Source organism: Lonchura striata, chromosome 32 (genome assembly GCF_050655825.1).
Source record: "Lonchura striata isolate lonStrDom1 chromosome 32, ASM5065582v1, whole genome shotgun sequence".
NCBI lineage: Eukaryota > Metazoa > Chordata > Aves > Passeriformes > Estrildidae > Lonchura > Lonchura striata.
The window spans coordinates 1,111,351-1,139,002 of NC_140734.1; the positions used below are offsets into that span (position 1 = coordinate 1,111,351).

General features: G+C 51.8%; 1 protein-coding gene across 1 annotated transcript; it reads right to left on the reverse strand.

The window, feature by feature from the left end:
• Window positions 1-462: 462 nt before the first annotated feature.
• On the reverse strand, window positions 463-26,900 carry LOC146764600 (serine/threonine-protein kinase pim-1-like). Its single transcript, XM_085564040.1, has 6 exons — window positions 26,806-26,900; window positions 2,464-2,893; window positions 2,252-2,302; window positions 1,681-2,047; window positions 826-1,005; window positions 463-569 (listed from the first exon to the last, which is right to left on the reverse strand). Exons 1-6 carry the CDS (start codon window positions 26,898-26,900, stop codon window positions 463-465), a joined length of 1,230 nt encoding a protein of 409 aa, XP_085420166.1.
• Window positions 26,901-27,652: the final 752 nt, after the last annotated feature.

Sequence of the window (27,652 nt, forward strand, 5' to 3'; positions counted from 1 at the left end):
ATTTCCCCGGCTGTGGACTCATCTGCAAATCCGCTGTGGAGCCTGGCTTTGGAGAAGGTGCCAAAAGTTCATCATCTTCAGCTGCCAGTGTCCAAGTTGAGGAAGAGGTTGTCATCCTTGATGTTGTCCTCGCTGTCTCCAGCAGCCCCACCTGGTATAGCTTCTCCAGGGGCTTCTTCTCCTTCCCTGGGGGTCAAGACCAGGCTGTCAGGGCTCTGCCCAGGGCCCCAGCTGTCAGGCAACTGGGACAAGCAAAACCACCTTGGATGGCAGCCACCAGTGCTGGGCAGAGCAGCTCCACTCCAGCACAAGGGCTGCGTGTTCCCACCAAACAACCCCAGTGCATTGATACAGGCAGGGAAAAAAGTCTGGGTTTCCTTGCTTCTGATTGAGAGGGCATGTGTGGAGCTGTAACTTACCAGGGCCCTGCAGCAAAGTGTGCATGAGGCTCTCTCCCTTCATCTATGACAGGTGACTATCCTGTATCCAAGGTTCACAGAACAGGTCTTCTAAGGAAGGTCTGTCTAAGAAGTGCATGGATAAACACCACCTGATAAGTTCTTGGCACGCTGGGCAGAAAAACCAGAAACCACCAGTCAGCTAGAGAAGGCTCCTGTCTGCTTTACCCCACTCTTCCCATGCCCAGGCCATGCTGCTTCTGTGCTCCCAGCTGGGCTTAACTTTCCCATCAATTCCCTGTTGTGGAGGAGAGCAGGAGAGCAGGACATGTGCCACCTCCTCAGCAGCTGCCAGAGCGAGATGCTCATGAGCCCGCTGCTGTCTCCCAGCACTGGTGTTCCCCCGTGGCCAGAGATGAGGATCCACCTGGAGAGAGCCGCTGTGGCAGCGAGAGCTGATGGTCCCAGCTGATCTTCCGGCCCCTCCTGAAAGGGTGCTGCCCGCAGACCATCTGGTGCAGCAGGATGCCCAGGGACCAGATCGTTGCTGCCTCGCCATGGTACCAGCCCAAGCGGGTCCATTCCGGGGGGCTGTATGACAGTGTTCCTGTGGAATAGAGATGGAGTTCATCAGGGGGATGCTGCTGCTTCCAGAGCCTGGCCCCAGCATCCCTGGGCATGCAGGGGCTGCCCCAATGACACACGGGGTGACTGCTGCACTCTCGCCAATACTTGGGACTTGTGTACAAACTCAGGGCTGGACAAGAAGCCACTGGTTTTGGAAGAGGGCAGCAGAAGCCCCAGCAAGGCCTGACCATGACATGTAAAGCAAAAACCCACTCAGGGGTGGGGGAAAAAACAGGTCCTTATCCTCCCTGCCTGCAGTGCCCCAAAGATATTATGAAGGCAATATTTTATGTTTTCATAAAATATTATGGAAACAAGGTGAGTGGAGCAGTCCAAGCCCTTCCTCTCACCTGCACACCAAACTGGCTGGTGCACTGGTCCTGGCCCCCTCCTCTGCTACCCCCACCCACGGGTGCTTTTGTCAGTCTGGCTGCTGCTGCTCCAACCCCAGCCCCAGGCAGAGTGGTGGGTGAAGGCTGCCAGCAGGGCTGGAAGATGCCTCCCCACCCAGCCCCACTCAAAAGCAGCTCAGGTAAAGACTCAGTACTCTGACTGGCAGCAAAAGGGATAATCCCCACTGCCACACCCAGCTTGGCCTGTGAGATGTTGGGCCATGAGATGGTGGGACCAGGAGCACACCCCTGCCCGGGCTCACCTGCAAAGTCAGTGTAGGCTGTGTCCTGCAGGTAGGTGCCACAGCCAAAGTCGATCAATTTTGCCTGGCCAGTGGCCAGGTCAACCAGGATGTTCTCTGGTTTTATATCACGGTGCAGGACCCCGCAGCTGGTGCAGTGCCGCACGGCCTCCAGCACCTGGCGGAACAGCTCCCGTGCCACCTCTTCACACAGGAACCTCCGTGCCCGAATGAAATGCAGGAGGTCCTGAGACCGCTCCGGCTGCTCCAGCACCATCACGATGCTGTTGGGGAGCTCAAACCACTCCAGCAGCTGGACCACACCAGGGAAGCCGGTGGACACCTTGTCCAGCAGGACGATCTCCAGGGGTGCGCTGGTGCCGTCGGGCTGCGGGAGGACCACGGTGCCACCAGTGGGACTGATGTCGTGCCAGGGCAGGGGAACCCCTCAGCCAGCCCGGGATGCTCTGCGCCCTGCGCTGGCCCCACGCCCGCTCCCCATCGAGGCGTCCTGGTGGCTTCCCCCATGCCGGGCCTCGCCTCATCCCCGCCCGGCACGGCCCGGCTGTTCCCGCTGGCCCCGCTCACTCACCAGCTCGCCCCAGCGCCGGACGCGGTTCCGTGGCACCCTTTTGATGGCCACCTGCAAGCCAAAGGCAGCAGCGGGCTGAGCTCGCCGCCCGCCCTGCCGAGCCCCATCCTCCTGCTTCCTTCTCCGCTGCCTCCTCCTTCCTCCTCCTTCTCTTCCTTCCCTATCCTCCTCCCTCCTCCTCCTCCATGCCCGCCGCCGGCCCCGCCGCTCACCGGGGCGCCGTCCGAGAGCCGCGTGGCTGCGAACACTCTGCCGAAGCCGCCGCGCCCCAGCAGCGAACCCACTCGGTACCGCTCCTGCAGGGCCTCCTGCGCCTTCCCTGCGGGCGGGACGCGGCTGTCAGTGCTCGGCCCGGGGCCAGGAGCGGCCCCCGAGCGCCCCCCGAGCGCCTCGGGCCGGCCATCCCCAGGCCTTCGGTCTCGGCAACGGGACACGGGAGGCTCGGGGCCGGCGGCCGCGCTGCCGAGCGGCGGAGCTCGGGCCGGGGAAGCCGCAGCGGGGGCGGCGGGAGCGGCCGTGCCGCGTGTGTCCTCCGCGGGGCCCGGGAGGCGCCGGCGCCGGGGCCGGACCCTGCGGCGGGGCCGGGGCCGGGCTCGGGCCAGGCGGAGCCAAAGGGCGGCGATGCCGGCCCAGCCCCAGGCACTGATGCCCGCCCGGCAGCGCCACCGCCAGCACGGCCAGAGCCGGGCGGAGGCGAGACCGCGGCGGGGCGGGCGGGGCCGGGGACGGGGCAGCCCCGCCCGGGGCCGGGGGCGGGCCGGGGGCATGGCCCGGCCCGGCATGGGGAGAAGGAGGCGGGGAGAGGAGAGGGACACCGGCTAAGGACACCGAGGGGAAGGTGTCCGAGAGCGGGGGAGGGAGAAGAGAAAGAGAAAGAAGAGAAAAACTGCTTTTGCTGCCGCTGCTGCCGCCGCTGCTGCCGCCGCCGCCGCTGCTGCCTCTGCAACTGAAGCACCGAGGCCGTTTGTCCGCGTGTCCGTTCCCCGCTCGCCCCACGAGCCCCACGGCCGAGCCCCGCGCGCCCCGGGGACAGCCCCTTCGTCTGTCCAGACACGGGAACTTTGCAGTGTGGAGCCCAGATCCAGAGTCCTGACTCCTGCACACTGGCAGAGGAATCCCCTCTGCTGTGTCGCTGCTGTGCATTGTCCTTGCTGAGGCTCAAACACCCTTGGGGCACATTCCCTTGCTGTAGGATTCGTACCTGACCCAAGCACTGCACTGATGTCTCCAGCGTTGCTTTCCAGTAAAAACAGGGGAAGGCAAACTGCGTGTAGCTCATGCTATTTTACATTGCTAAGTGGCCCATCTTAGAGGTGAGATCCATTTGGAATTCATGGCATGGAGAAGTCGTGCAACATGGAAAAGGAGAGCATAGAAATAAAGAGGAAAACATCTTAGATACTTTCTTTCATTTTCATTGCACTTCTGCAAAGCTGTTCCACTTCTCCAGGAATCTTCTCCTGTCTGCTCTTGACAAGAACCTCTCATGGAGAACAAGATCGAGCTTCTGTCCCAAGATTTTCCACCTGCTCCAGCTTCTCTTGGCTTTCCACACTGCACTGTGTGTGCAGCACGACTTTTGCAGCAAAGCAGGCCAAGTGTTTGGAGAACTTGACATGTCCTTTCTTTTCCTGGGGGGCTGGGGAGTTGTGCCACTGGTGAAGTGGCACAATTGTGACTGTTTAGGGCAAATTTTGTGAGGAAACCTCCAAAAGGAGTCCGTCTACAAATCAAGTTCAAGCGGCCCTTCTCCCTACTAATTCAGGAGAAGACTTCCCTGGAGAAAAGTGGAAAAAACCAGTTTATTTAACAAGTATAGTATTCACAAGCATGAATAATATGAAATAAACCCCCTCAGAGTTCTGAAGAGGTGGCAATTCAGAAAGTCTTTTTTGTGGGTTGTAGTTGGATCACTCGGTCTCTTCTCAGTCCCTCTGGCACTGGAATGCAGGGTCCCAGACCTCGGTGGGCCACAGGTGTGAGCTGCCAGTGTTTTTCTGGGTTTTCAGTCCAGAGCAGGTTTAAACAGTTCGAAGAAAAAGGAAAGTCTGTGATGGTTATTAAATTGTTCAAATGTTCAACTCCTGTTTGTTGGCAAGAAACCTTTCTGTGCCTCTGAGTGTCACCATCCCTGAGCCCAAAGGACACAAACCTGATGAGTTGTGGTTTCCACTGCAGGGGCACTTGGACCTTGGCTCTGCACAGGAGAGCTCTTCATCCACTTTCTCTCTTTTCCTCCCTCTGGGCATGGAGGGAGCTCCTGACTTCAGCACATGACTCGTGTGTGGAAAGAGCAAATCTGGGCAGAATCGGGGCAGGGAGGGTTTGGGGGGACCTTGGGATCTGTGCTGGGTACAGAAAGTGTTTTCCATTGCTCTGAGACTGGCTACTGTGCAAAGTGGATTTAATAGCCAGCAGAGGAATGACTTCTGCATCTGATGGAGCTGTGTCTTCCCTTGGCTTTGTTGGCTGACAAGAAATGAACATCCCTCTGTGTCTTCAGGCAGCTCTTACTCCAAGGAAAGCAGGTGGGGGTTGGAGCCAAGGAGCTGAAACCTGCAGGTGCAGCCTGGGCTGGAGGGAGCTCAGATTTGCACAAGGCTGCTCTGAGGGCCAGGGTTTGGATGGGGGAAATGGTGGGGTGGGGGTAGGGACAGAGTCTGATGGATTGTCAGCCATCAAGGGTCTTGATTTTCATATCTATTCCAACTGCATGAGGACTTAAAACTTAAATCAAATTATTCCCAGAGGCTTGACTTGTTCAAGTATTCTGAATGTTAATGAGCTTTGGGGCACTATTTCTCTAGTGAATCTAACTCAGAGTACACAAATTATTGTAATTCCTTTTAAATGTCTCCTTGAGAGAGTTGCTTGGGGGATGAGGGTCAGGGCTTGTGTGTCCTGCTTGGCACAGCCCAGGCAGGGCTTTCACAGCCCCATCCCACACTCCATTTCACAGCTGGAGCTGCTGGTGCCTCTGAGTTCTGCTGCCCCAGCCCCAGGGAGGACTTGGGGTCATTTTGTCACTCAGGAGCTGGGTTGGGAGCTCCAGAGGTGGCTGTGGAGCATTGCCTGTGCTGTGCCAGGGACTGGCAGACACTGCTGGGCTGGGATAGAGGCTCTGGGGGGATTGGGGTTCCAGGGCAGGGCAGTGCTGGGGTTCCAGGGCCGAGCAGGGCTGGACCTGCCCCTTCCTCCCCCACACACAAAATGTTCCCAGCCAACAATCTCCTCCAGTCTTTCACACCAGGCAATGTTGGAGGTGTAATCCCAATTCTGGACATAGGCACCTGGATAAGAAGAGTTCTGTTCCATAGGAAGGAAAGCACAGAGCCCCAGTGTTTGGAAGGCAGATGAGAGCCTTACAAGGCCAAGGTCAGCCAGACTTGTCAGGAATGGAGATTGTCTGCAGGCAGCTTCTGGATATAGGGAATTTTGGAGACAGAATCCCAATTTTGGCCATGGGCACCTGGAGAAGCAGGACAGTGTTGTAATGTGGGCAGCCTCTCTCGCCGCGATACCCCGAGCAGTGGAGTGCTGGGCGGTGAGAGGGAAGAGAACGGGCGGCTGCTCCCCCTGTGAAGCTCTGCAGTCCCACTTGGCATGGGGAGGCGACACGGGACTTGGGGGCAAACAGGAAGGTTTTATTCAGTGAGCCCCAAGACCCTCTGGGGAGGGCGAGCAAAGGTTTTATACCAGAACTCAAGAGGCGGGGTATAGGAACAGCAACCACTGAGGGTACGCCTGGGGAAGAGTCTAAGGAGGGACTAACATAGCACAAAACTATCAGGGGAAACAGGGCAGTGGAGTTACACAAAGTAACCAAAAGGGTGCTGAGCCTCACTAAATAGACAGGGAATGCTCTGGAAGCAGGGGAGGAGGCTAGGAGGAGTGACAGGGAATGTTCTGGGGAAAGGGGCAGGGAAAAGGGAGGATTGACAACTTGGAGAGGAGGGGGGTAGGGAAGAGCTTGGGAAGATTGACAACTGGGCAAGGGAGGAGACTAGTGGGGGAGGTTGAACATACACAGAACAAATATCAAACTAAAGAAAAACACACAACAGGACAATTCTTTCCCATAGGAAGGAAAGCATGGAGCCTTCCCCAGTGTTTTGGGCACAGATGAGAGGTGACCCTCATGAAACCACTGTCAACCAGACTTGTCCTGGCAATATTCCTATGGGAAAAATCCCTGGATAAAAGGACATTTGGACGTAAAATCCCAATTCTGGCCATGGGCACTTGGAGGAGAAGGACAGTTCTTTTCCATTGGAAGGAAAGCAGGGAGCCCCAGTGTTTTCTGTCCCAGTGAGCCCCAGTAGCAGAGGAGAAGAGACCTTTAACATGCCAAGGTCAGCTGGACCAGTCAGGCAGTCCACGGGAGGCCAAACCAGCCAGACCTGTTCTGTGTTCCTTTGGTTGCATGGGGCCCCACAGTGTCAGAATTGCTCTTTAATTACAAGAAGACATACAGTATCACAATGGACCCTTGGTTCAATGGGGTCCCACAGTGTCACAATAGCCCCTGGGTTCCATGAGACCTCCTAGTTTCACAATGGTTCCAACGATTCCATGAGGTCATGGAGTGTCCCAATGGTTTCCATGGTTCCCCAGGCCCCACAATGACACATGAGTCCTCTGTTCCATGAAACCCACAATGTCACAATGGACCTTTGGACCATGGGGGTTTGCAGTGTCACAATGGTCTCCTTTGGCTCCACAGTGTCACAATGGACCACTGATGACACAAGGCCCCACAGTGTCACAATGGTCTTCTTGGTTCTGTGGGGACCCCAGGGTCACAATGGTCTCACTGGTTCCATGAGGCCTCACAGTGCCACAATGCTTTGCTGATTCCATTGGGCATCATAGTATCCCAATGGTCTCCATGATCCAATGTGTCCCCCAAGTGTCACAATGGTGTCCATTGTTCCATGGTGCCCCACAGTGTCACAATGGCCCCTTGGTGTCACAGGTCCCACAGTGTCACAATGGCCCCTTGGTGTCACAGGTCCCACAGTGTCACAATGGTTCCATGGTTCCATGGTGCCCCACAGTGTCACAATGGTCCCTAGGTCTCACAGGCCCCACAATATCACAATGCTCCCTTGGTTCCATGGTTCCTGTGCTGGTGCATTCCCTCCTCCCCTTCTCAGGCCGCCCTGCCAGCTGAGAAATCCTCACTGGGCCTCGGCCTTGGCCAGCAGCCCCTGGGCTCAGCTCCTCTGGAGCTCATCACAAACACGCTCTGCTCCAGGCACTGCTGCTGCCCAGCCAGCTCCTGGTTACTTTAGGAGCAGCCCTGGGAACTGTTTGTGTTCCCTTGGTGGCACAACATCCCTGTTCTCACCCTGCCAAAGAAAGCTGCTGATGCCAAGTGCGGCCAGGATGAAACATGGCTGGGACTGCAGCCCCTCTCTTGGGGCCCTACAAACAGCGCTCCAAAAGGAGCCCTTGGAGCTCTCCTGGGCCAGCGACTCCCTCTGAGTGGGGCCTCTCCGAGCCGGGAACTCTCCCGTTTGCTGAATTCGGGGATCCCGAAACAACGAGGGAACCTGGGCCGATCCCCCCACTCCTCCAGGCTCAACCCTTCCCTGCTGGGGAGATGCCAAAGCATCCTCAGGGAGCATTTCCCTGCCCTTAGGGGAATTTCTCACAGGTGCCTTGCACTGACTCTCTGTGTCTGTGTGCACACAGGAGTGCCTGTGCTGGGGAATGTGGCAGAAATGCTGCTCCCTGAGGGCTCTGAGTGCCCTGGATAGCTGAGCCAGTCAGGCCTGTAAGTGAGGTCAAGTGATGCAGCCTAAGCTAAGTTAAATGCTGCTAAGAGTTGTTCTTTTGCTATAAGTTATAAGCTGAGCTAAAGAGTATTAAATGATATTCCTCTGTTAAATTGAAAAGTCGTAGGTTAAAAGTTATGTTAAATGCTGTTCATATCTGTTCTTTTGCTAAATTTTGAAGTTGAAGGTAGAAGTTAAGGTTAAGGTATAAGTCCTGTTAAATTTGACCTCTGTTCAGTTTTGGGCCATATTCCTTTTATCCTTGCCCTCACTGTTCTATGTGTCCGTATGCCGCATAAAGGGACAGTTCCCTGATCATTTCTGGTTCGATTGCCTGAATTTTGTTTGGATTTGTGGTTGATTTGTTTCCTAGGTGTTCCTTAAGTGTGAAGTGTTCAGTCAGGAGCAGAGTGACTCTTGCCAGGGAACTTTGTGGTGCTGTCGCTTAATATTAAATCTGGTTTTTGCTGCTCCCTTGCCGGGGACTTTTAGCGCTCTCAAGCCCTCGTTGGTAACAGGGTGAAGGAGCCCTGGCCCAGGCTCTGGCCCTGGGGGACACAGGGACACTGCCAGGGGGTCCGTGTCCCCCCGTCCCACCCCCCACAGCCCCAGCGCCCGTCCCTGTGTCGGGCTCTGGGGTCGATCTCATGGAACATCCTCTGGGGGAGGCTGCGGCGACGGGGGCGGGGGGACCCGGGGGGACAGGGGACCCCCCTGTGCATGAGCAGTGTTGGACTTCTCTGGGGGGAACTGGGGCAGAGTGACCTCCTCAGTGAAATCACACAGCTCCTGTGATGTCACACAGCCTCTGTGATGTCACACAGCCCACTCTGAGATGTAACAGGCCACCTGGGATTTCATACAGCTGCTCTGTGATGTCATAAAATCTGCCCTGTGGTGTCACAGCCAAACCTGTGATGTCACAATCACCCATTAATGTCACAGTCACCCTTTAATGTCACAGCCTGCTCTGTGATTTCACAGTCAGCTCTGTGATGTCACAACCCACTCTCTATTGTCTCAGCCTTCTCTGTGACATCACACAGCTGCTCTGTGATGTCACAGAGCCCTTCTCTATGATGGCAGATTCTCCTATGTAGCCTCACAGCCCATTCTGTGACATCACACAGCCAGCCTGAAATGTCACAGACAACTTTGTGACATCACAACCTCTCCTATGAAATCACAATCTCCTCTGTGATGTCACAGCCTGCTCTGTGATGGCAAAACTCATCATGTCACACAGCACCTCTTGGCCTCACAGACCCATCCTTTGATGTCACACCTTCAGTGATGTAACACAGCCACCGTATAATGTCACAGCACACTCTGTGACCTCACAGCCTGCTCTGTGACCTCACAGCCTGCTCTGTGATGTCCTACAGGCATCCTGTGATGTCAGAGCCTGCTCTGTGATGTCACATAATCACAGAAACATAGAATTACTGAGTTGGAAGAGACCTTTAAGGTCATCAAGTCCAATCCATGCCCTAACACCACCATAGCTAAACCATGGCACAGAGTGCCACATCCAGTCTTTTTTTAAACATATCCAAGGATGCTGACTCCACCACCTCCCTGGACAGACAATTCCAGTACTTTATCATCCTTTCCATAGAAAACAATTTTCTTAATAGCCAATCTAAATTTCCCTTGGTGCAGCATAAGACTATGTCCTCTGGTTCTGTCAGCTGCTGTGAGGAGAAAGAGACCAACCCCCACCTGACTGCAACCACCTTTCAGGGAGTGTAGAGTGATAAGGTCACCTCTGAGCTTCCTCTTCTCCAGGCTAAACAACCCCAGCTCCCTCAGTTGTTCCTCACAGGACTTGTGTTCCAATCACCTCACCAGCCTTGCTGCCCTTCTCTGGACATGCTCCAGGTCCTCCATGACCTTCCCAAACTGGGTGGCCCAGAACTGGACACAGCACTTGAGGTGCTGCCCAAGCAGTGCCGAGCACAGGGGAAGAATCACTGCCCTGCTCCTGCTGGCCACACCATTCCTGATCCAGGCCAGGAGCCATTGGCCTTCTGGGCCACCAGGGCACACTGCTGGCTCATGTTAACTGGCTTTAGACCAGTGCCCCCAGGTCCCTTTCTGCCGGGGCACTGACCAGCCACACCATCCCCAGCCTGTAATGTTGCAGGGGGTGTTTGTGGTCAAAATGCAGGGATGGCCACTTGGATTCACTAAGCTTCATCTTACTGGACTCTGCCCATCCCTCCAACCCTTCCAGGTCTCCCTGCAGAGCCCTCCTACCTTCCAACAGATGGACACACGCTCCCAGCTTAGTGTCATCTGCAGATTTACTAATGAAAGGCTCAATCCCCTCATCCATGTCGTCAATAAAAACATTGAACAGAGCTGGCCCAGCACAGAGCCCTGAGGGACACCACTGGTGACTGTCCCCAGCTGGATGCAGCACCGCTCACCACCACTCTCTGGGCCGGCCATGCAGCCAGTTCTGAGCCCAGCACAGAGTGCTCCTGTCCCAGCCGTGGGCTGCAGCTTTTCCAGGAGTGTGCTGTGGGAGACAGTGCCAAAGGCCTTGCTGGAGTCCAAATAGACACATCTACAGCCTGTCCCGCATCCACCAGGAGGGTCACCTGGTCATGAAAGGAGACCAGGTTGGTCAAACACGACTCACACCTCCTAAACCCCTGCTGGCTGGGTCTGACACCCTGACATCAGAATGCAAAAGGGTTACAACGGGAGTTTGGAATATCCCATGCAGATGCTACTTCTATAGTGAGAGCTTGTCCTATATGTAGTCATCATAATGGGGGTCATGGCATGGGATGGGGAGTTAACCCTCGAGGTCTTTCATCTAACGAACTTTGGCAGATGGATGTTACTCATGTAAATAGCTTTGGTCGCCTAAAATATGTTCATGTTACTATAGCTACATATAGCAAATATCTCTGGGCAATGGCTCAAGCTGGGGAAAAGGCATTACATGTTATAAGGCATTTGTGTAGTTTTTTTGCAGTAATGGGAGTGCCAAAGCAGATCAAGACAGACAGTGGTCCTGCATACATTGGTGGCAGGGTGGATAGGTTTTTGAAATCATGGGGGATCAAGCACATTACAGGAATAGCACATTCTCCCACTGGACAAGCAATAGTAGAAAGAGCAAATGGAACTTTGAAGAGATATTTGGAAAAACATAGGGAAGTTGGAGATGTGCAGGAAAGGCTAATGAAAGTGCTCTTTGTTCTTAATCATTTGTGTATATTTGGGGATTCGGAGGTACCAACTGCAATGGTACATTATGGACAAAAAGAAATGAGCAAAAAGGACAAGGAAGTATGGGTCAGGTATAGGGACCTAAAACAGGTATTTGGCAGAACCCAGCAAAGGTCCTATATTGGGGAAGGGGATATCTTTGTGTTTCCACCCCTACAGGTTCACTCTGGGTGCCAGCGAAGTGGACCAAACTGGCTCTGGATGATTCATCTCACAGCCCCCCTGGCGGATCAGGATCAGAGGAGAATTGAAGAGAAGCTGATCCACATAGTGGGACACCTTCTTCAAGAGATAAGAGGACTTTCCCCAGTGATCGATCAACTTTTGCCTTCAGAGTCAACTTTTCTGGCAATTGTTATGAGTATTGAAGCTTTACAGACTGCTCATATACCGGGACCAAAGAATCCCGAGTGCCTTGGTTGTGGGAGTTTTAATTGTAACAGTTGGGTTGCTTCTATTTGTGGGGGTTGTGGAAAAACGTACTGGGAAGACCAAGTATTTTTGAAACTACATTTGTGGTGTAGAAATTGTGCCTTTCAACACAGGGAGAGACTTGGAAGGAAGATTTAATACAAGATACAGGCTTAGGAGTTGCTTTAGCTTTGCAGTTATTTGAAGTGCCAGAACAAAATATATTAGCTTTTTCTAGGTGGGAAGCAGAACATGCTCGTGATAGGTTGATTAGACAGGCAAATTCAAAAATTTTATCAACAAGGTGCCAAAAGCAGGTGAAGGTTTCTATAAGACCTTATTTAAGAAGACCAATAGTAGGAAATCCAGACCTAGAGTTAGATAGGCTTATTGAAAATGTGCAGGCATTAAAATTAAAATCATAGTGGAAGTAATCATGAGGGTGATAAGATGGATAATCTATCTTGTTCCTTTGACTAATCTTTGTTGTGAAATAATGCAATTTAATCAGCCCAGAGAAAATATTTGGGTAACCTTGGCTAACATGACTAATCAAAGTTTGCTATGCCTTAACTCGGAGGGGTGACAAGTCCATTTCGCACCTGCTTAACAGGTGTTCCTGTCTGGAGACCAGAGGAATTTTGCGGGTTGATAAAGAACCAAATGCTTTGCAAGAACTTTGCAAAGGTGAAAGGGCCAGACAAGAGCATGGGTTACACAGAAGCTCAGAGAGATGGCTATAGACAATGTTTGTTGGTACTTTCACTTAAAGAAACATTACAATCTCCACCAGAAGAATTAGATCTCTTTGGAAGTGCCAATGCTAGTTTAGGGAATGTTTCGACAGGAGGATGGTTTAGCTTTGTTCCATTGAACTTGCAGAATTTAAATAACCCAAGAGAAAAATGGGCTTCTCTAGACTCTTCACTGGACTAAGGTAGGGTAGCATCACAGTTATATTCCAACTGTGATGGTTCCAAGATAACCAAACCCTTAAGGTTGTCAAAAGGCGTATTTTTGATCTGTGGAGATAGAGCTTGGAATGGAATACCGGTAAAACCACAAGGGGGACCCTGTTACCTAGGAAAACTAGCGCTGTTCCATCCTAATATGCCCTTGCTAATGCAATGGGACAGGTTAGGGAAGACAAGAAAAAAGCGTGGCGTGCACGACTTACAATGTGATCAGGTTGGACAACCTCAGTTTTGGAGTACCTTTAAACAGGTAATAGTGGCAACCCTGTTACCGGGAGGAGCTGCCAGAAAGGCTATGGTTTTAGCTGAACAATTGGGATGCTGGGCTAAAGATGAACTTAATAAAACATCAGAGATTTTAGCCATGCTTGCTATGGATGTACAAAGTGTAAATCATGCAGTACTGCAGAACAGAGCAGCCATTGATTTTTTATTGGCCCATGGACATGGATGTGAGGAATTTGAAGGTATGTGTTGCATGAATCTCTGACAATTCTGTATCAATACATGCTAAGATTAAAGAACTACAACAGGGCCTTCATCAATTAAAAGAGGAAGATGGTCTGGGGATAGAAGAATGGCTTAAAAGCTTAGGAATTGGTCCTTGTCTAAGAACCTTTATTATGTATGCAGTGGGAATCTTGATTGTTGTTTTACTGCTCTTGTTAATCTTGCCCTGCCTGTTTAGCTGTCTTCAGCATCTAGTAGATTCAAAGATGTGGACAACTAATTTAATGGTTCAAAACAGAAACAGGGGAAGTGTGGAGAGTTTTGTGGATAAGTGTCTTCCGGAGAGAGGCCATGACTATGTGCAGTTAGTGAAGCAATAGCTGAAAATTGCATAGTGCAGCAATAGTGGATGTAGCAACAATATCATATGTCCTTGGGTAAGCTAGTTCCCAGCAGCAAAACGGTCAGCAAAAAGATAAGTATAACTGAAGGTAGAAAGTCCCCCCAAAAAAACGAAGCAAGCATAGAAAGTTCCCAAAGGCGGGGTTGACCCCTTTAGATACACCAATAAGGAGCTTAAATTTTGCAATGTGTATGAGCTTGATTATAACGGGTATAACTGTACATACGTGCTTGGAATAAACTGAGAGTTGTTGAACATTATAAAATGTGCTTGTCTCCTGTCATTTTCCACAAAAAGCTGTGCAGAAAGAAGTAGTTACTTTGTACAAGGGGATGGGAATGAAGCACTTTCTAGAAATCAGCAAATTTAGCAGAACAAGCTAACTGCAAAAGGCTAATTAACCACTGGCTATTTGAGCAGACAGTCTTGTAAAGCATGTGCAGAAACAGAGGTAAAAAAGTTGAAGCCTGAGGAAGCCTTCTGAGCCTTCATCCAAAATGACCAGCAGGAGGCTGGCAACTGTCATCATTAAGCCCAGAGTTACACAAGCTCACGAGGAGACTGAATTGCAGAAGATGAAAGTTTAATACAGAAGCTCTCTCTTTTATAGACAGTTTTGACACCTTCTACTTGACTGGCTATTTAACAAAAACATATTTCTCACAAACAGTCCTTAAGAAGAACAGAAAATCAGAATAGAAAAACACCACCTGCTGGTTGTTTATACTAACAAGTTATCATCATTTCTGCAACTCCCTAAAAGGTCTCACAAGCCACTGTGAAAAACGAATGTCGTGTCTCCCTCTCTGGCCAGGCTGTCATCCACAGATGACCACCTCGTGCAGAAACTGCACATGTGCTACAAGGGCTCATATAATGAGGTAATTAGTATACATGTTGCAATATGAAGGTTAGGAAAGTATAATGTGTACATTAAGTTAAAAAGTTTAAAAGCTTGTAGTGTGCAAGGAATGGACAAGTGTGTTTTTGGTGGAGCTGTTGCCCTCACTCTGCTGTCAAATAAACCAAATAGCCGCTCTCTAAGGCCCTACACCATGGAGTACTGTTTTCTGGCCTTCTTTTTGGGTGTCATAATCACAGTATGTTTCTCATTTTCTTCTTAGAACCTTCTAAGCATAAAGCGAGTAAGACAGCAAGTTGTGTATTGACAAGGTGGAAACAGGGTAAGTCAGGACAGAAGAAACATTTCCAAGTCCCCTGCTGGGACAGGAAAAGTTGGGAAACAGTTCTGGGGAAGAGTGTCCCTGCCACAGCCCTCAGCGCTGCCACCATGCACAGGATGGCGGCTGGGGCTGAGGCAGCCTCTGGGCTCGGTGGAGGCCTTCCAACACAGAACATTGTGCTGCTCCGAGGCAGCTACGCACTCCTGGTGTGGTGCCAGAGTTCTAAGAGCTAGACTGAGTTCTGGTAGTGACTTCACTAATCTACAGAATGCCCCTTCTACAGTGCCTGGTCTGGTGCTCTGCCATCTCACACACCAGAGTGGGATTCACATACTGCAGCCCAGAGTTAGGTTTTTGCAACATTGAAGTGTGTGTGGTTGGCAGGATTGCTGGGGATAAATCTCTGCAGAGCTAAAAAAAATGTGTGCACCATCCCTGGTGGCTGGATTTAAATAGGCACAGGAATTTTGGAAAGATAAGGACATGATAGCAGAGAACAAAGTAAAAATTGGCTGAAAATAAAAGGCGGAAAGGCTAAAGGAGTGATTTGTGCACATTTGGGGGTTTATTTGTCTTGCATGCAAAGCAAAATCAGAAGGTTCCAAGTGCCTGAAAGATTGGAAATGTGGAATGTCCTCCATAGCAGAGTGTTGGACCTCTGGATCCTTAAAACAATTTTATTGTGCTGGAACAGTGGCAGTTTGAGCTGGTGCCTCTGGCGGATCCTGAACAAAGAACCTTTGGGCTTTTATACCCTGCCAGCTGAAGTGTGATAGTCTGGGGCCTTCCTGCTGTGTCTGAGTGGCCGGTCACTGGCTAGCACCACAGGTCCCCAGGTCCTCTGCTGAGCCATCCCTCTCCTGCAGTCAAGTTTAGTCTGTCACTTTTGGCTTTTCTCTCTGATCCACCATCAGGACCACAAGAGCACATCGTCCTGAGGATGTAAAAATGCCTGTTCTTGCTGGAACATTGCTGTTGCGTGACACCCTGCAGGCAGAGCGGGCAGCTGTAGGGATGTTGACTCCTTTGCCTGGTGCCAGACCTGCTGCATGCATCAGAGCTCCTGGGTGTTGGTGCTCGCTGGGATTTGGCCTGGCACCCCTGGGAGTTACAAAGCATCTTCAAGGAATCCCCACAGGTTAAACCACATGATTTAGCCTGGGATTTTAAGTTGTTTCTCAACTTGAAGACATCCTTAACAGGTCTGTAAAAGGGCTAAACAAGTGTCCTATGAATTCTCTCCCTGGCAAGTTCAGTTCCGCCCCCGAATGCCCCTCAGCGTTCTCAAGGCAGTGGCAGGAGCCGGGTGCTGACCCGGAGCCCCGTTGGGCAGGGAGAGCGCGGCACAGAGCGAGCCCTTGGTGCCCGGGATGGCCACAGGCCCGGGAGAGCCGGGCGGGCAGCGCCAGGGCCCCGCTCAGGGCCCCCCGGGCTCCTCTGGCATCGGTTCCGTCCCCTCGGGCGCTGAGCGGTGCCGGTGCCGCCGTGAAGAGAGCCTGACAGAGGAATGGTTGAACGACAAGGGACATGATACTGTAAAATTAATCCAAATAGGGAAGGCTACGTGACTGCTGCAAAGTTCGCATGGCCCTGAAGAGCAGATGGTGTGCAGAAAACAGGATATTGAAACTGCTTGGTATGTAGAAGTAGATAGAGAAGAACAAAGGAGTACTAAGCTGTTCTAACTGCAAGGCCAGCTGGACAGGCATGTATCGATCATAAAGATACTTTTAAGATAATAGTACAAGTCACATAGCAACCAATCATGAGCTTGGCTTTTGCAATATGTATGAGCTAATTAACGAACATGTATAAACTGTGTAATCTGTTACAATAAACTGAGACTTGATGATCATGATATCATGAGTCTTGTCTCCCGCGGCATTCCCTCTAACACCGCCGCTCTGCCTGCGGGGCTGTCTGTGCCCGGCCCCGATGGAGGCAGGGCCGCGGCTGTGGCCCCTGGGCTCGGGGTGCCGCCTGCCCGGCGCTCAGCACCGCCCGTGCCGTGCCCGTGCAGCGCGACCCGGCGGGGCAGCTCCGCCTCGGCCCCTCGCCACAGCCGTCCCGGCACGGCGGCTGCCCCTGGGCCGCGGCAGCCCCGAGCCGGACTGTTATGAACAAAACAGCCTGGCTGGGACACTTGGCTGGAACTAAGTACTGACATTGAAATGTTAATTAGCTAATCGCTCCTGGGAATCACCTACACCCCCACCCAAACTAGGACTAGGATGCAAAATAATCCAGTGGAATCATGGGAGGGAGTTTTGAGGATGAAAAACACCCCAAAATGAAAAAGAGGGGCACAGTGGAGGGGGCTGGATGGGTGTGCTGCTTGGGGAAAAGGGAAGCCCATCCCTAGTCTGTGTTTGACCTGTCACCATGATGTGCTGAGGACCAGATTGGACTGGGCTGTGGGAAGCAGGCACAAGGAAAACAAACACTCTTCCTGGTGTTACCAGGAGGGAAGGAGAGGGATAGCTGCTGCTGGACCTTGGCAGCAGGCTCTGCACATCACCCCACCCTTTGGCTGCCAGTGTGCCAGGAGGAAAGGAGAGGGGATGGTCTGCGGGTTGGGACTGCAGGTACAGGCTGGACACATCTTCACCTCCGGCTACCAGCGTGCCACGGAGACTCCAGGGACAGACTCTGTGGGACTTTGTGCCCTTCAGCTACTGGAAAAAGCTACAACACCCCCCTGCCGAGCTGACTTTTTAATAAAGAGCTGAACACTAATAAAGGCATGAAACCTGTTCATTTCAGTCCTGTGCTCGGCAGAGACCCCCAGCACCCTGCACACCTTGGCAGAGATCCCAACCCCCCTGCATGCCTCACATAGGATTCCAAATCTCATGCATGCCTTCAAGTGGACCCCAGTGCCCTCCATGCCTCAGAGGGAACCTAAAATATCCCTGTGTGTCTCACAAGGGACCCGAGCCTCTCGTGCACCTTATGGGGTCTCCAAAGCCCCCATGTGCCTTATGGAGAAGCCCAGGCCAGCAATGCCAATTGTTTTGCCCTGGAAATCAAGTGTTGGTGCTGCTGTGTTTTTGTGCCTCTGGGGCTGTTCATCAGCCCTATCAGGCCCCAAGGACACACAGCTCTTCCCTTCCCTTTCCTTCTGGCCCTTGCCCAGAAGAGCAGACCCTGTGCAGCACCCTGGATTGGTAGTGGCCCATCAATTAGGTCCTACCAAGTGTGTGTTAACTGGGGAGGAGCTTTGTTTTGCCTGCTGGCATTGCTGCTCAGGCTGTGTCCCTGGAGATGTTCTTGAGGGCTTCCCTCTTTTCCTGGACATGCCACTGGAGGATGTCCAGGCCCAGATGATCCCACTGAAGGAGATGTGCCCTCAGCCCCGGGACGCTCAGCATGGGCTCCCCCAGCCCCTCAGGGCCCCGCCACAGGTCACAGCAGCCCCTGCCTGGCTCCTGCCTGCCCTCACCGTGGGCATCCACAGCTGCTCCTGGCCATGGAGCTCAGCCAGGGCTGGTGCCGGCTGGGCTTTGCTGGTGGTACCACCCAGACACTGGGGTGACAGCTCCATCTCTTTATTGAAATGCAAGAAGGGCAGACAGGGGGAGGGGGGTCACCTACAGTGTTGTTTAGAGGGCAGAGCCAGGGGGCTCAGGGGCAGAGGAAGGGCCATGTTGGCCTCAGTTGGGGCTGGAGGGTTCTGGGCTGATCCTGGGATTGCCAGAATAACTCGGGAATGGGCTGGGATGGGACAGAGGGAGATCAAAAATGGATGAGGGCAGCTTGGGGATACCCATGGGGAGAGGAAGAAGCAGTGGGATCTAGAGGGTGATAAGAGGTTTCCTCGTAGATGGTTGTTCTGGGGTCCTCTTCTCAGAACTTCTAGAAAGGGCTGACCACATCCTTACTACTGCCAAAGTTGCTGCATCGCTGTCTGGGTGTGAGGTGTAGCCACTGTCTTTCATCTCCTGTCCAGAAGCGTGACTGTGCAAAGAGAGAAGTGGCTGAGGCCCCCAGCTGCCAGTGGCACACAGGGACCCTCCTGCATAGCAGGGCCCAGAGCTGGCAAGGCTCCCCAGCACGGCTGGAGCGGCTGGCACACCTTGGCCCAGCTGGACAGCTGCCCCTCGAGGCCCCGGCGAGCAGGGGACGGCTCTGGGCAGGCTCCCTGGCCAGGAGCGGGCCCCAGAGCGCCTCTGCCTTTCAGGGGCCATCTCGTCCCCGCTCTTTCTCCTCCCCACCTTGCTGTGCCTCTGCCCTGTGCCCCTGGGGCTGCTCCTGGCCAGGCAGCCTCAGGGGGAGCCAGCACTGGCTGCAGCCCCAGCGGCCCCCCAGGACAAGGCCCAGCAATGAAGAGGCCAAGGAAAGCACTGGGCAGCAGCAGAACCCTCAGCAGAGTTCTTTGCACAGCCATGGACTGGCCACAACTCCACTGCAGCCTCACTGGGAATCTTCCCTGACTGTCAGCAGCCTTTAAAGGAAGCTCTTGGAGAATGAGATCAGCAAAACACTCACCATTTTCTCATGCAGAAATACCAGATTCCAGCAGAGCACATCATCAGGCCAAGTGCTGCAGCAGCCACAATGGCCACCAACTTCATCAAACAAGATGTTCCCCAGCAGAAATCTCTTCTCATGCTTTTCCAGATTTTGTCGGCACGTGTTGAGGTGCCAGCTGCATCTTGGGAGCAATGGGAAGAGTGAGCCATTGCTATGCTGCACTGCTGAGCTGGCAGCACGGTGGATATGACCAGGACGTTCTCGCTCTCTGTTTCCCCCAGAGCTGGGGCCTGCAGGCACCTTGCCGCCTCTTGGCACAGGACTGCTCAGTGCCCAAAGCCCTGAGCCTGCATGCCATAATTCCTCTCTGCTGTGCTCTTCTGCTCCCAGCAATACTTGTCAAACAGGTGGATAAAGACAAGGAAAATGCCCAGAGTTTTGGAGCTGCTCCAAAACTCCACCATCCAGCAAACAGCTGCCTCTCTGCATCTCCCCAGAGAGCGGGAAATTGCAGGCATCTCAGGCCCATAGTGCAATTTGAGCTCCCTGTCAGCTGGTGGCAAATGCCTTCCTGCAGAGGCTGGGGAGAAACTGCAGCCAGCCCAGACTGGGAAACAGCCCTGCAGGCCGGGAGAGCAGCAGCGGGGCAGCGAGGCTGCCATGAATCCCTTCCCACTGTGCCAGGCACGGCCTGTCCAGATGTGCAGGGAAAGATCCTGGCTGCTGAGTCCCAGGGGAAGGGGGAGGGAAATGCACCCACCATGCTGTCTCTCCAGATCACTCAGGATTTCTTCCAGATGTTTGGATTCCTGCCGGGATTCACTACTTCCTCTATGTTTGTTCTTTCCTCTCAGGGGATCTTAAGAGAAATATTTCTATTTCCCAGGAATGGATCACAGAAAACCCATGCTCAGCCTGTGGAGTCAGCGGGGACACACTACTCACCCCTGTGATGGGAGATGGGCTTGCGAGCAACATCCACCAAAGGACCTGGGAAAGTCTTCTGTGCAGCCACACCTGAAACTCAACAGCCACAGGAGCTTCTGTCATCTCTGCAGATCTGCATGGGCAGCACTGAGCCCCAGGAGCGGTGAGGGGATGGCCCAGGGCCAGGGCATACACGTGCATGGTTCTGTCCTGGCACCTGCAGCGATGCCCCCCTGGACAAGCTTTGGGCTCTGAGCTGGCAGTTCTCCCAGAGGGAAAGGCCTTGACCTACCCTCAGCATCTCCCAGAGGCTCAGTAATGGCTATGGGTTGGGAATCCAGATCCTCTTCATCCTCACGTTCAGCTGCAAAGAAAGGCAGAACAGAACAGCTTCGGTGACACTGCTAAAGATTCTCCTGCAGGCCGCAGTGGCAGTGAGTGGCCCTGGGTGATTGGTGCCCTCCAAGGCATTCCCTCAGCTCTGCCTTCCACTCAGGAGGAGGGGCAGGGGGACCACGAGCCCGCGGTGGCCCCGCACTGGGATGGAAGGAGCCCCTTGTGGGAGAGTTGGGGCAGAAAGGACTCCCTGGAGCTGCCAGCAGCTCTAAACCCAGCCCCAGTGGAGGCCAGGGCTTGGCAGCAGCAGCAGGAGCAGCTCAGTCTTCCTGGGGCAGGCAAAGGAGCTGTGAAAGGCTCAGCCCCGGGGCACAGCCCTGGGCCCGGCCCCTTCCCTCTCTGCTCTTCTCTGGAGCTGCACAGAGCACACAGAAGGACACACTGACATTGCACATGGGTGGAAGATGGACAGCTAAATGCTCCTTCCTCCCACTGACAGCGATCCTCCTATGGGATTGCTGTTGGGAAAAGGAGTAGGAATTTGGGGGACAGGATTTCCAGAATCCATCAAACTTCAAAGGATCTTAAAGGAAATCTCACATAAATATTTGTCTGGACAATGATTTCTCTGTTAGGAAAGGGTTGCTGATAACCTACCTTCACCAGACTCCAAGATCCTTAAACCGTGGTTTACCAGTCTTTCCAAACGCTGCAAGTCACGGTCCCAATCCAGAAAGGAGCACAGATGGGAAATGTTCCACGGTGTGCTGGGATCCCCCCCTTCTATGGGGAAGTGAGCACTTCAAGGGGCTTAGGTAATGCTGTGAGCCCGCACAGCCAAGCAGCAGAGAGGGCAGCTCAAAGCTCAGCAGGGCTCAGGCCCAGAGGCACAGCAATTACCTCCTGTGACTGTGCCTGGCAGCGCCTCCCTTCCTGCAGCAGAGGCTGCCAGTGAGCCACTGCTTCCTCTGGGAAGCTCAGCCTTCAGCACAGCCTCTCCTTCCATCTCTGGGGAAAGGAAAAGGGACAGCTGGATCAGGTGGGGCTGTTCCCCAGCAGGAAGGTGGCATCTAAAGGAGGCAAAGCTTGTCTAAGTCATGGATGAGATTCAGGATAAAGACCAGGTTATTGGGGCTGCTCCAGGGCCCACCCTCCTCCAAACATCTGCCCCTCCAGATGTGCTCAGTGACTGGGAAATTGCATGGGATGTCAGGGTATGCATGGACAATGGTGCAGTTTGGGCTCCCTATCAGCTGGTGCCAAATGCCTTCCTGCAGAGGCTGGGGAGAAGCTGCAGCCAGCCCAGGCTGGGAAACAGCCCTGCAGGCCGTGAGAGCAGCACTGGGGCAGCGAGGCTGCAATGGATCCCTTCCCACTGAGCCAAGCACAGCCTGTCCAGATGTGCAGGGAAAGATCCTGGCTGCTGAGTCCCAGGGGAAGGGGGAGGGAAATGCACCCACCACGGCGTCTCTCCAGATCACTCCGCTTCTGTTCTATGTATTTGTATGTCTCTAGAGCCTTTCTGTTTCCTGTAGGTTTGTTCTTCCCTCTCAGAGGACCTTAAGAGGAATATTTGCATTTCAGATGGATGGATCCCACAAAACCATGGCTCAGCCTGTGGTGTCATCAGGGACACACAACTCACCCCTGCGATGGGAGCCGGACTTGTGTTCAGCAACCAGGAAAGGAGCCTGAAAGGTCCTCCCTGCAGCCACTCCTGCAACTCAATAGCCACAGAAGCTTCTGTCAGCTGGTTCCTGCCAGGTTGTCAGTGATTATTCTTTTAGGAACATTACCAGTATACCTGCACGAGACTTAAGAGGCAGGAAATCTTCATGGAGCCAAGGTGCTGGAGAAGCCTTCCTAGCATGCTCATCTAGAAGGGAGCACAGATGAGAACCAGTTCCTGGTGTGCTGGAATCCCCCTCTGCCTGTGGGAACTGGGCACTGCAAGGGGCTCGGGCAAGGCCGTGGGATCCAGATGTGAAAGGACAAGGCCAAAGCTGCACAGGGGCCTGGGCAGCTCTGGGCTGTATCTTGGCCAGTCTCCACACTTTTGGTAGGCCCTGGGCCACATCCCTGGGAGGGCAGCTCGAGCAGCCCAGGGCCCACGAGTCTTCACTCCCTCCCACAGAGGAAACCCTCCCTAAAGCCCAGGGAAAACCATCCCCAGCGCTTCCCGGGGAGCAGGGCGCGCTGTCCTGGGAAAGGGCAGCCAGGCTGCCGGCTCACCTGCTCCCCGCGCTTGCAGCGGAGCAGCCTGGGCAGCCCTGGCAGGCAGGGCCACGGCCAGGAGGAGCAGGAGGAGGAGGCGCAGATCAAGGGCCATGGTGCCTTGCCCTGTGCCAGTCCCGCTGCTCTCGCTGCCACCACTGTCCTGAGGCCGCTGTCCCAATGTCAGCACCACTGCTGCCACCGCCGCTGCTGCCGCAGCAGTTGTGCTCCAGGACTGCCTGCTGGGGCCTTGTGGTGCTCTGCAACCACGGGGCTCTGGGACCTCTGTGACCTCAGAGCCTGCTGTGAGCTCAGCCTGCTGTGACCCCAGAGCCTGCTGTGACCTCATGGCCAGGCTGGAGTTGCCTGGGGAGTGGGTTCTGCCTCCTCTGGGACTGAGCTCATCCTGCCCAGCAGCTCTGCCCAAGGGCTGTGACACAGTCCCAGCCCAGCTGATCTCACAGCTTGAGGCATGAAGGGATGGAGAGCAGCCCGGCCAAGAAGGACTTGGGCTGCTGCTAGAGGAGAGGCTGGACATGAGGCAGACATGTGTATCCAAAGGAAAATGCCCAGCAGGTTGAAGGAGGTGATTGCACCGCTCTGCTCTGGTGAGACTCCACCTGGAGTACTGTAGAAGATGTTTAATATTGCTGGCCAGGGGTTTATGTACAAATGAGGAACGGAACAGGACTGCTGAGGAACATGTCTCGAGCTGTTTCTTTTCTAGCATCAGTCTCATTACATGGTTGTGACAATGGGCAGATGCCAGCAGCTCACATGCCCGGCAGCAGACAAAGAACTTAATGTTACAACATACTTTAAAAGATTTTGACCAATCATACAAATCAAAAGCATACTGACAATAGATTTATCCAACCACTATAAGCACATGTACCTTTGTTTAAAAAAATCTTTGCTTCTTTCCAATACAATACAATACCTACTTTTATTTTAAGCCTTAAACCCAATGCCCAGAGCTCCATTAGTAAGCTTAGAACTTCCTAATATCTTGCTAGATATACTATTCTGTAGCTTCGGGAGTTCTTCTAGCCACGTGTTAATACACAGACCATTGTTCTATTTGTCCTTACTTTTCTACTCCTTACATAATTTTTCTGCTGACAAATCTTACTGCTTAGCTTTAGTTGCAGTTTTGCTGTCTCTGAGGCCTGCCTTTTGCAGCTTTCCCAAAACCCTCTAATTTAAAAGATTCATGTAATTTACAGCAACTTTGGTGAGCCAGAGAGAAGTTTGATAAGAGGATCCATGTTTACCCCAAAAGAATTTTCTACCAAGGGCGTTGACATACAAACCAAGAAAGAAGGATGAATAAGGAAGACCTGCAACTGCCTATTCCAATAAGTACTTTGCTTGTCTCTTGTGACCAATGAGTAAAGTGTAAACTTTCACGCTTTGTAAGAATGTAGAAAAAGCATTCATGCTAGACTAAAAACAGGCTTTGAAGCCTTCTGGAAATGGAGTGTGTTGCTTTGCATAGTCTCCATCTCTACCACGACAAGAGTACTGCATCCAGCTCTGGTCCCCAACACATGAAGGACATGGTTCTGTTGGGTCTAGTCCAGAGAAGGGACAAAATGCTGTGAGGGCTGGAGCCCTTCTGCTTTGGAGATAGGCTGGGAGAGCTGGGGCTGTTCTGACTGGAAGAGAGGAGACTCCAGGGAGACCTGATTGCTGCCTTTCAGTAGCTTCAGGGTAAAACTGATGGGACAGAATTTTTAGTAGGGCCCTTTGTGACCAGAGCGAGGGGGATTGGTTTTAATCTAAAAGACAGTCGATTCAGACTAGACAAAAGAAACCGATTCTTTAAAACTGTAGGCTTTGAAACCCTGGCACAGGTTGCCCAGAGAGGTGGACATCAACCCTGCAGACATTTGAGGTCGTGCTCTGAGCAGCCTGACCTAGTTAAAGGTGTCCTTGCTCACTGCAGGGCATGGGACGAGATGGACTTTAAATGTCCCTTCCAACCCAAGCCATTCTGTGCTCCTGTGCAGCATCAAAGCAGTGCTGGATTAGTGCTGGGCTGATTATGCTGGCACCTGTATTTTGGTAGTTGTGCCATTTAGCAAATGGCCAAGAGAGGATTGATGGGCTGGGCAGTGAAGTCTGCAAATAACACACAGTGTGCTCAAGGAGAAACTGGAGAGGAACAGGGCTTCCAGTTCAGACCAATGGCAGCATTTTGCTGCCCATTGCATGTTAAGAAATAAAGGAATGTCCTGAAAATCCCTTTGTTGTGTGCATGTACTCTTGGCTGTATCAGTGCTTGTGTTCTGTAGAACAGGTAAGTTGTTACAGCTTCTTGCCCCATTTTATCACTGGATAAAACCCAAATACTGCATTGCTCCCTGTCTACTTTCTTCCAAGTCAAGGCAAATTTTGCTCATTATTGAGTGGGACATAATCATCTGTTCACAAGCAAATTCTTGTCGCCATTGACACCATGTTGATTTGCTCTAATCAGACTGCAACTAAGGTCTACCTCTCACTAGAATTAATGTTGATGCATTGTGAGGCAAAGTGTCGAGTAATTTGTCCTGGTGTCTGGCACTACAGAGGGGTTTTCTGTAATTGAATGACATTTGGAGACAGGTGTAGTCTAGCATACTTCTGGCATCCTAGGATTGAAGAAACAACCTTTGAAACAAGATTTTATCCTTCCTTCCTCCTCCTCCTCCCAGGAATATTGATCTCTGGGGTCTAAGCTCTTCAGCTGCCTCACAAACATTGTGTTAATTCAGAACAGGCATCCATGCAGTGAGCCACAAATCAGGACTGTGGTTGTGAATCTTGAAGCAGTACAGGTTTATATCACTAAAAATAATAATCCGTTTCCCAGGTTAAGCCAAGCAGTTCCCAAATAACTCCACCTATCCTCAGGGACATTTCCAAATGGATCACCATAAAAGTTGGCAGTGGAAGTTTCAGAAAGGATCACCCACTTGTCAAAGCTTGGAGTGGGGAGGAGTTTAACTCTATTTTTATCATATAGTTTTCCTCATGAAATTCCTTCCGTTTTTTAAAACATATTTTCAACAATCTTAGTTTTAAATAAACCTCCTTTTCCAGAGCTTATTCCAGTTATTTGATATAGTGAATGATGACCTAATTACTCCGCTGAAATAGAAAATAGTAAGGACAGTAATATGAAATAATATTTACATTCTTATGTCTTTCATAGACTCATGAAACTTATGTTGGTTTGATGTGACCAACAGAAGAGTTTTGCTCTGCTTTTAGTTCCAAGAAGAAGCAGCCCTGGAACCTGTTGACAGGAGTCTCTTCACAGCGAAAGCAAACTGCCAGGGTTCTTTTTTTCCAGCTCTGGGCAGGAAGATAAAAATCCATCAGCAGAAAACCCTCAAGTGAAGTGACTGATATGAATCAGGGATTTGGTCTGTTTGCTCCCTAAGCCCGGAGCTCCTCAGAGCTGCAGCTCCCTGCTCTCTTTGCAGACAGAGGCTGGCTGTGGATGACGGTCGCGTGCCTGGCCTGGTGCACACCAGGTGCACACAGGAGCTGAGGGATCATCCCTGCACACCCCATCCTGGGAGAACCCAGTTCATTGATGACTCTGGCACGGTTTTATGGCACGTCAGCAAAAGAAGGCAAAAGCAAGGCTAGAATTGGCACCATTCCAGCCACTTTACATTTTGCCATGTGTAATGGAGATAGGAACTACAAATTTCCTGTTCATGCACAATTTGCTGTCTGAGAGCACTCAGTTCTCCAATCACAGGGGCTTGCAGGTGTGTGTCTGAGATTACTTTTAAAAACAAAAACAACCTTTATGTGCAATACCTGTGTATCAAAACTTCACCATACAAATCACAAGGTCATCTCTGCTGTTAAATGGATTAAAAAAAACCCCAAAAAGCAGAAAACAAAAGTAAAACTGTGACCAAATAAAACAGGCAAACAAAACAAGCACCAAGAAAAAAAAAAAAAAAACAACAGCAAAAAAAACCACCAACACAATAATCCCCACAAATGCAGAAAAAGATAAAAATCAGGTGAAGGAGGCAGAGATCCAGGAGCAACAAATAGGCAGAGGAACTACAGGAAGGACAGCTAATAAGAGACATAAGAAGTGGCTATGATTTCAAACTAGCCAGGGGACCTGAGATACTCTTCTCACCCTTCTGAAAACAATCTGACATAAAAATGAACAGCAACATAAATGATGATGATTGTGATAAGGGGAGTCTGCATGTTTAGCTTTAATATCTCCATTGCGTGTGAGTTGTGTTTTCCTTGTTACGTCACATTATCTGGCAAGGGGTTGTTTCTGTGCAAAGAAAAATACTGCAGTGGAAAAAGAAGCCAGCTTGGAAAACACTGAAAGCACGAGCTAAGAAGAAAGTACCTTTTTTAAATATGTTGTTTGGTTGGATTGCTGTTTGTTCATGGGTTTTTTGTCTGTCTTGGAAAACAGCCCCTCAGATGTTATTGCATGCAGCAAGTCCTTTGTAAAGGGCTGTCTTTGAAATAAAACAGCCAGTTTTGTGATGCAAGACAGAAACAGCTTCCCTTGGGCTACAGCTGGAAGGCTTGGAAATGTGTTCCAGAAAGTCATGACAGGACAGAGTCTGATTAACACAATTGAATGTGATGAAGTGCAAGATGTAAGTTATCCAGTCAAATAATCAGAGTATTCAAATGCCAAGCAGTGGGAAAAGGGCCACGCATTGGAATGATAGGAAACAGACACAGAGGCATGATGGACAAATTTCTCAGCCAAACCAGACCAGAAGCACTGGGAGCACAAAGGGAGACACCCAGGATGTTATAAATAAATTCACTTTCACAGGCGGAGTTATTGATGGTTAATTATAAGTTATTATGGATTGTTAATAATATAATGAGTTGTTATATGATTAATATGGTAAATTATTGAGTTGAATGTACAGTTGTTTAAGTGTATGTATATGGCTACTAAACAGAGAAAGGGGGGTGGTAAGAAGGTGCTAGAGTAAGAATCTTCT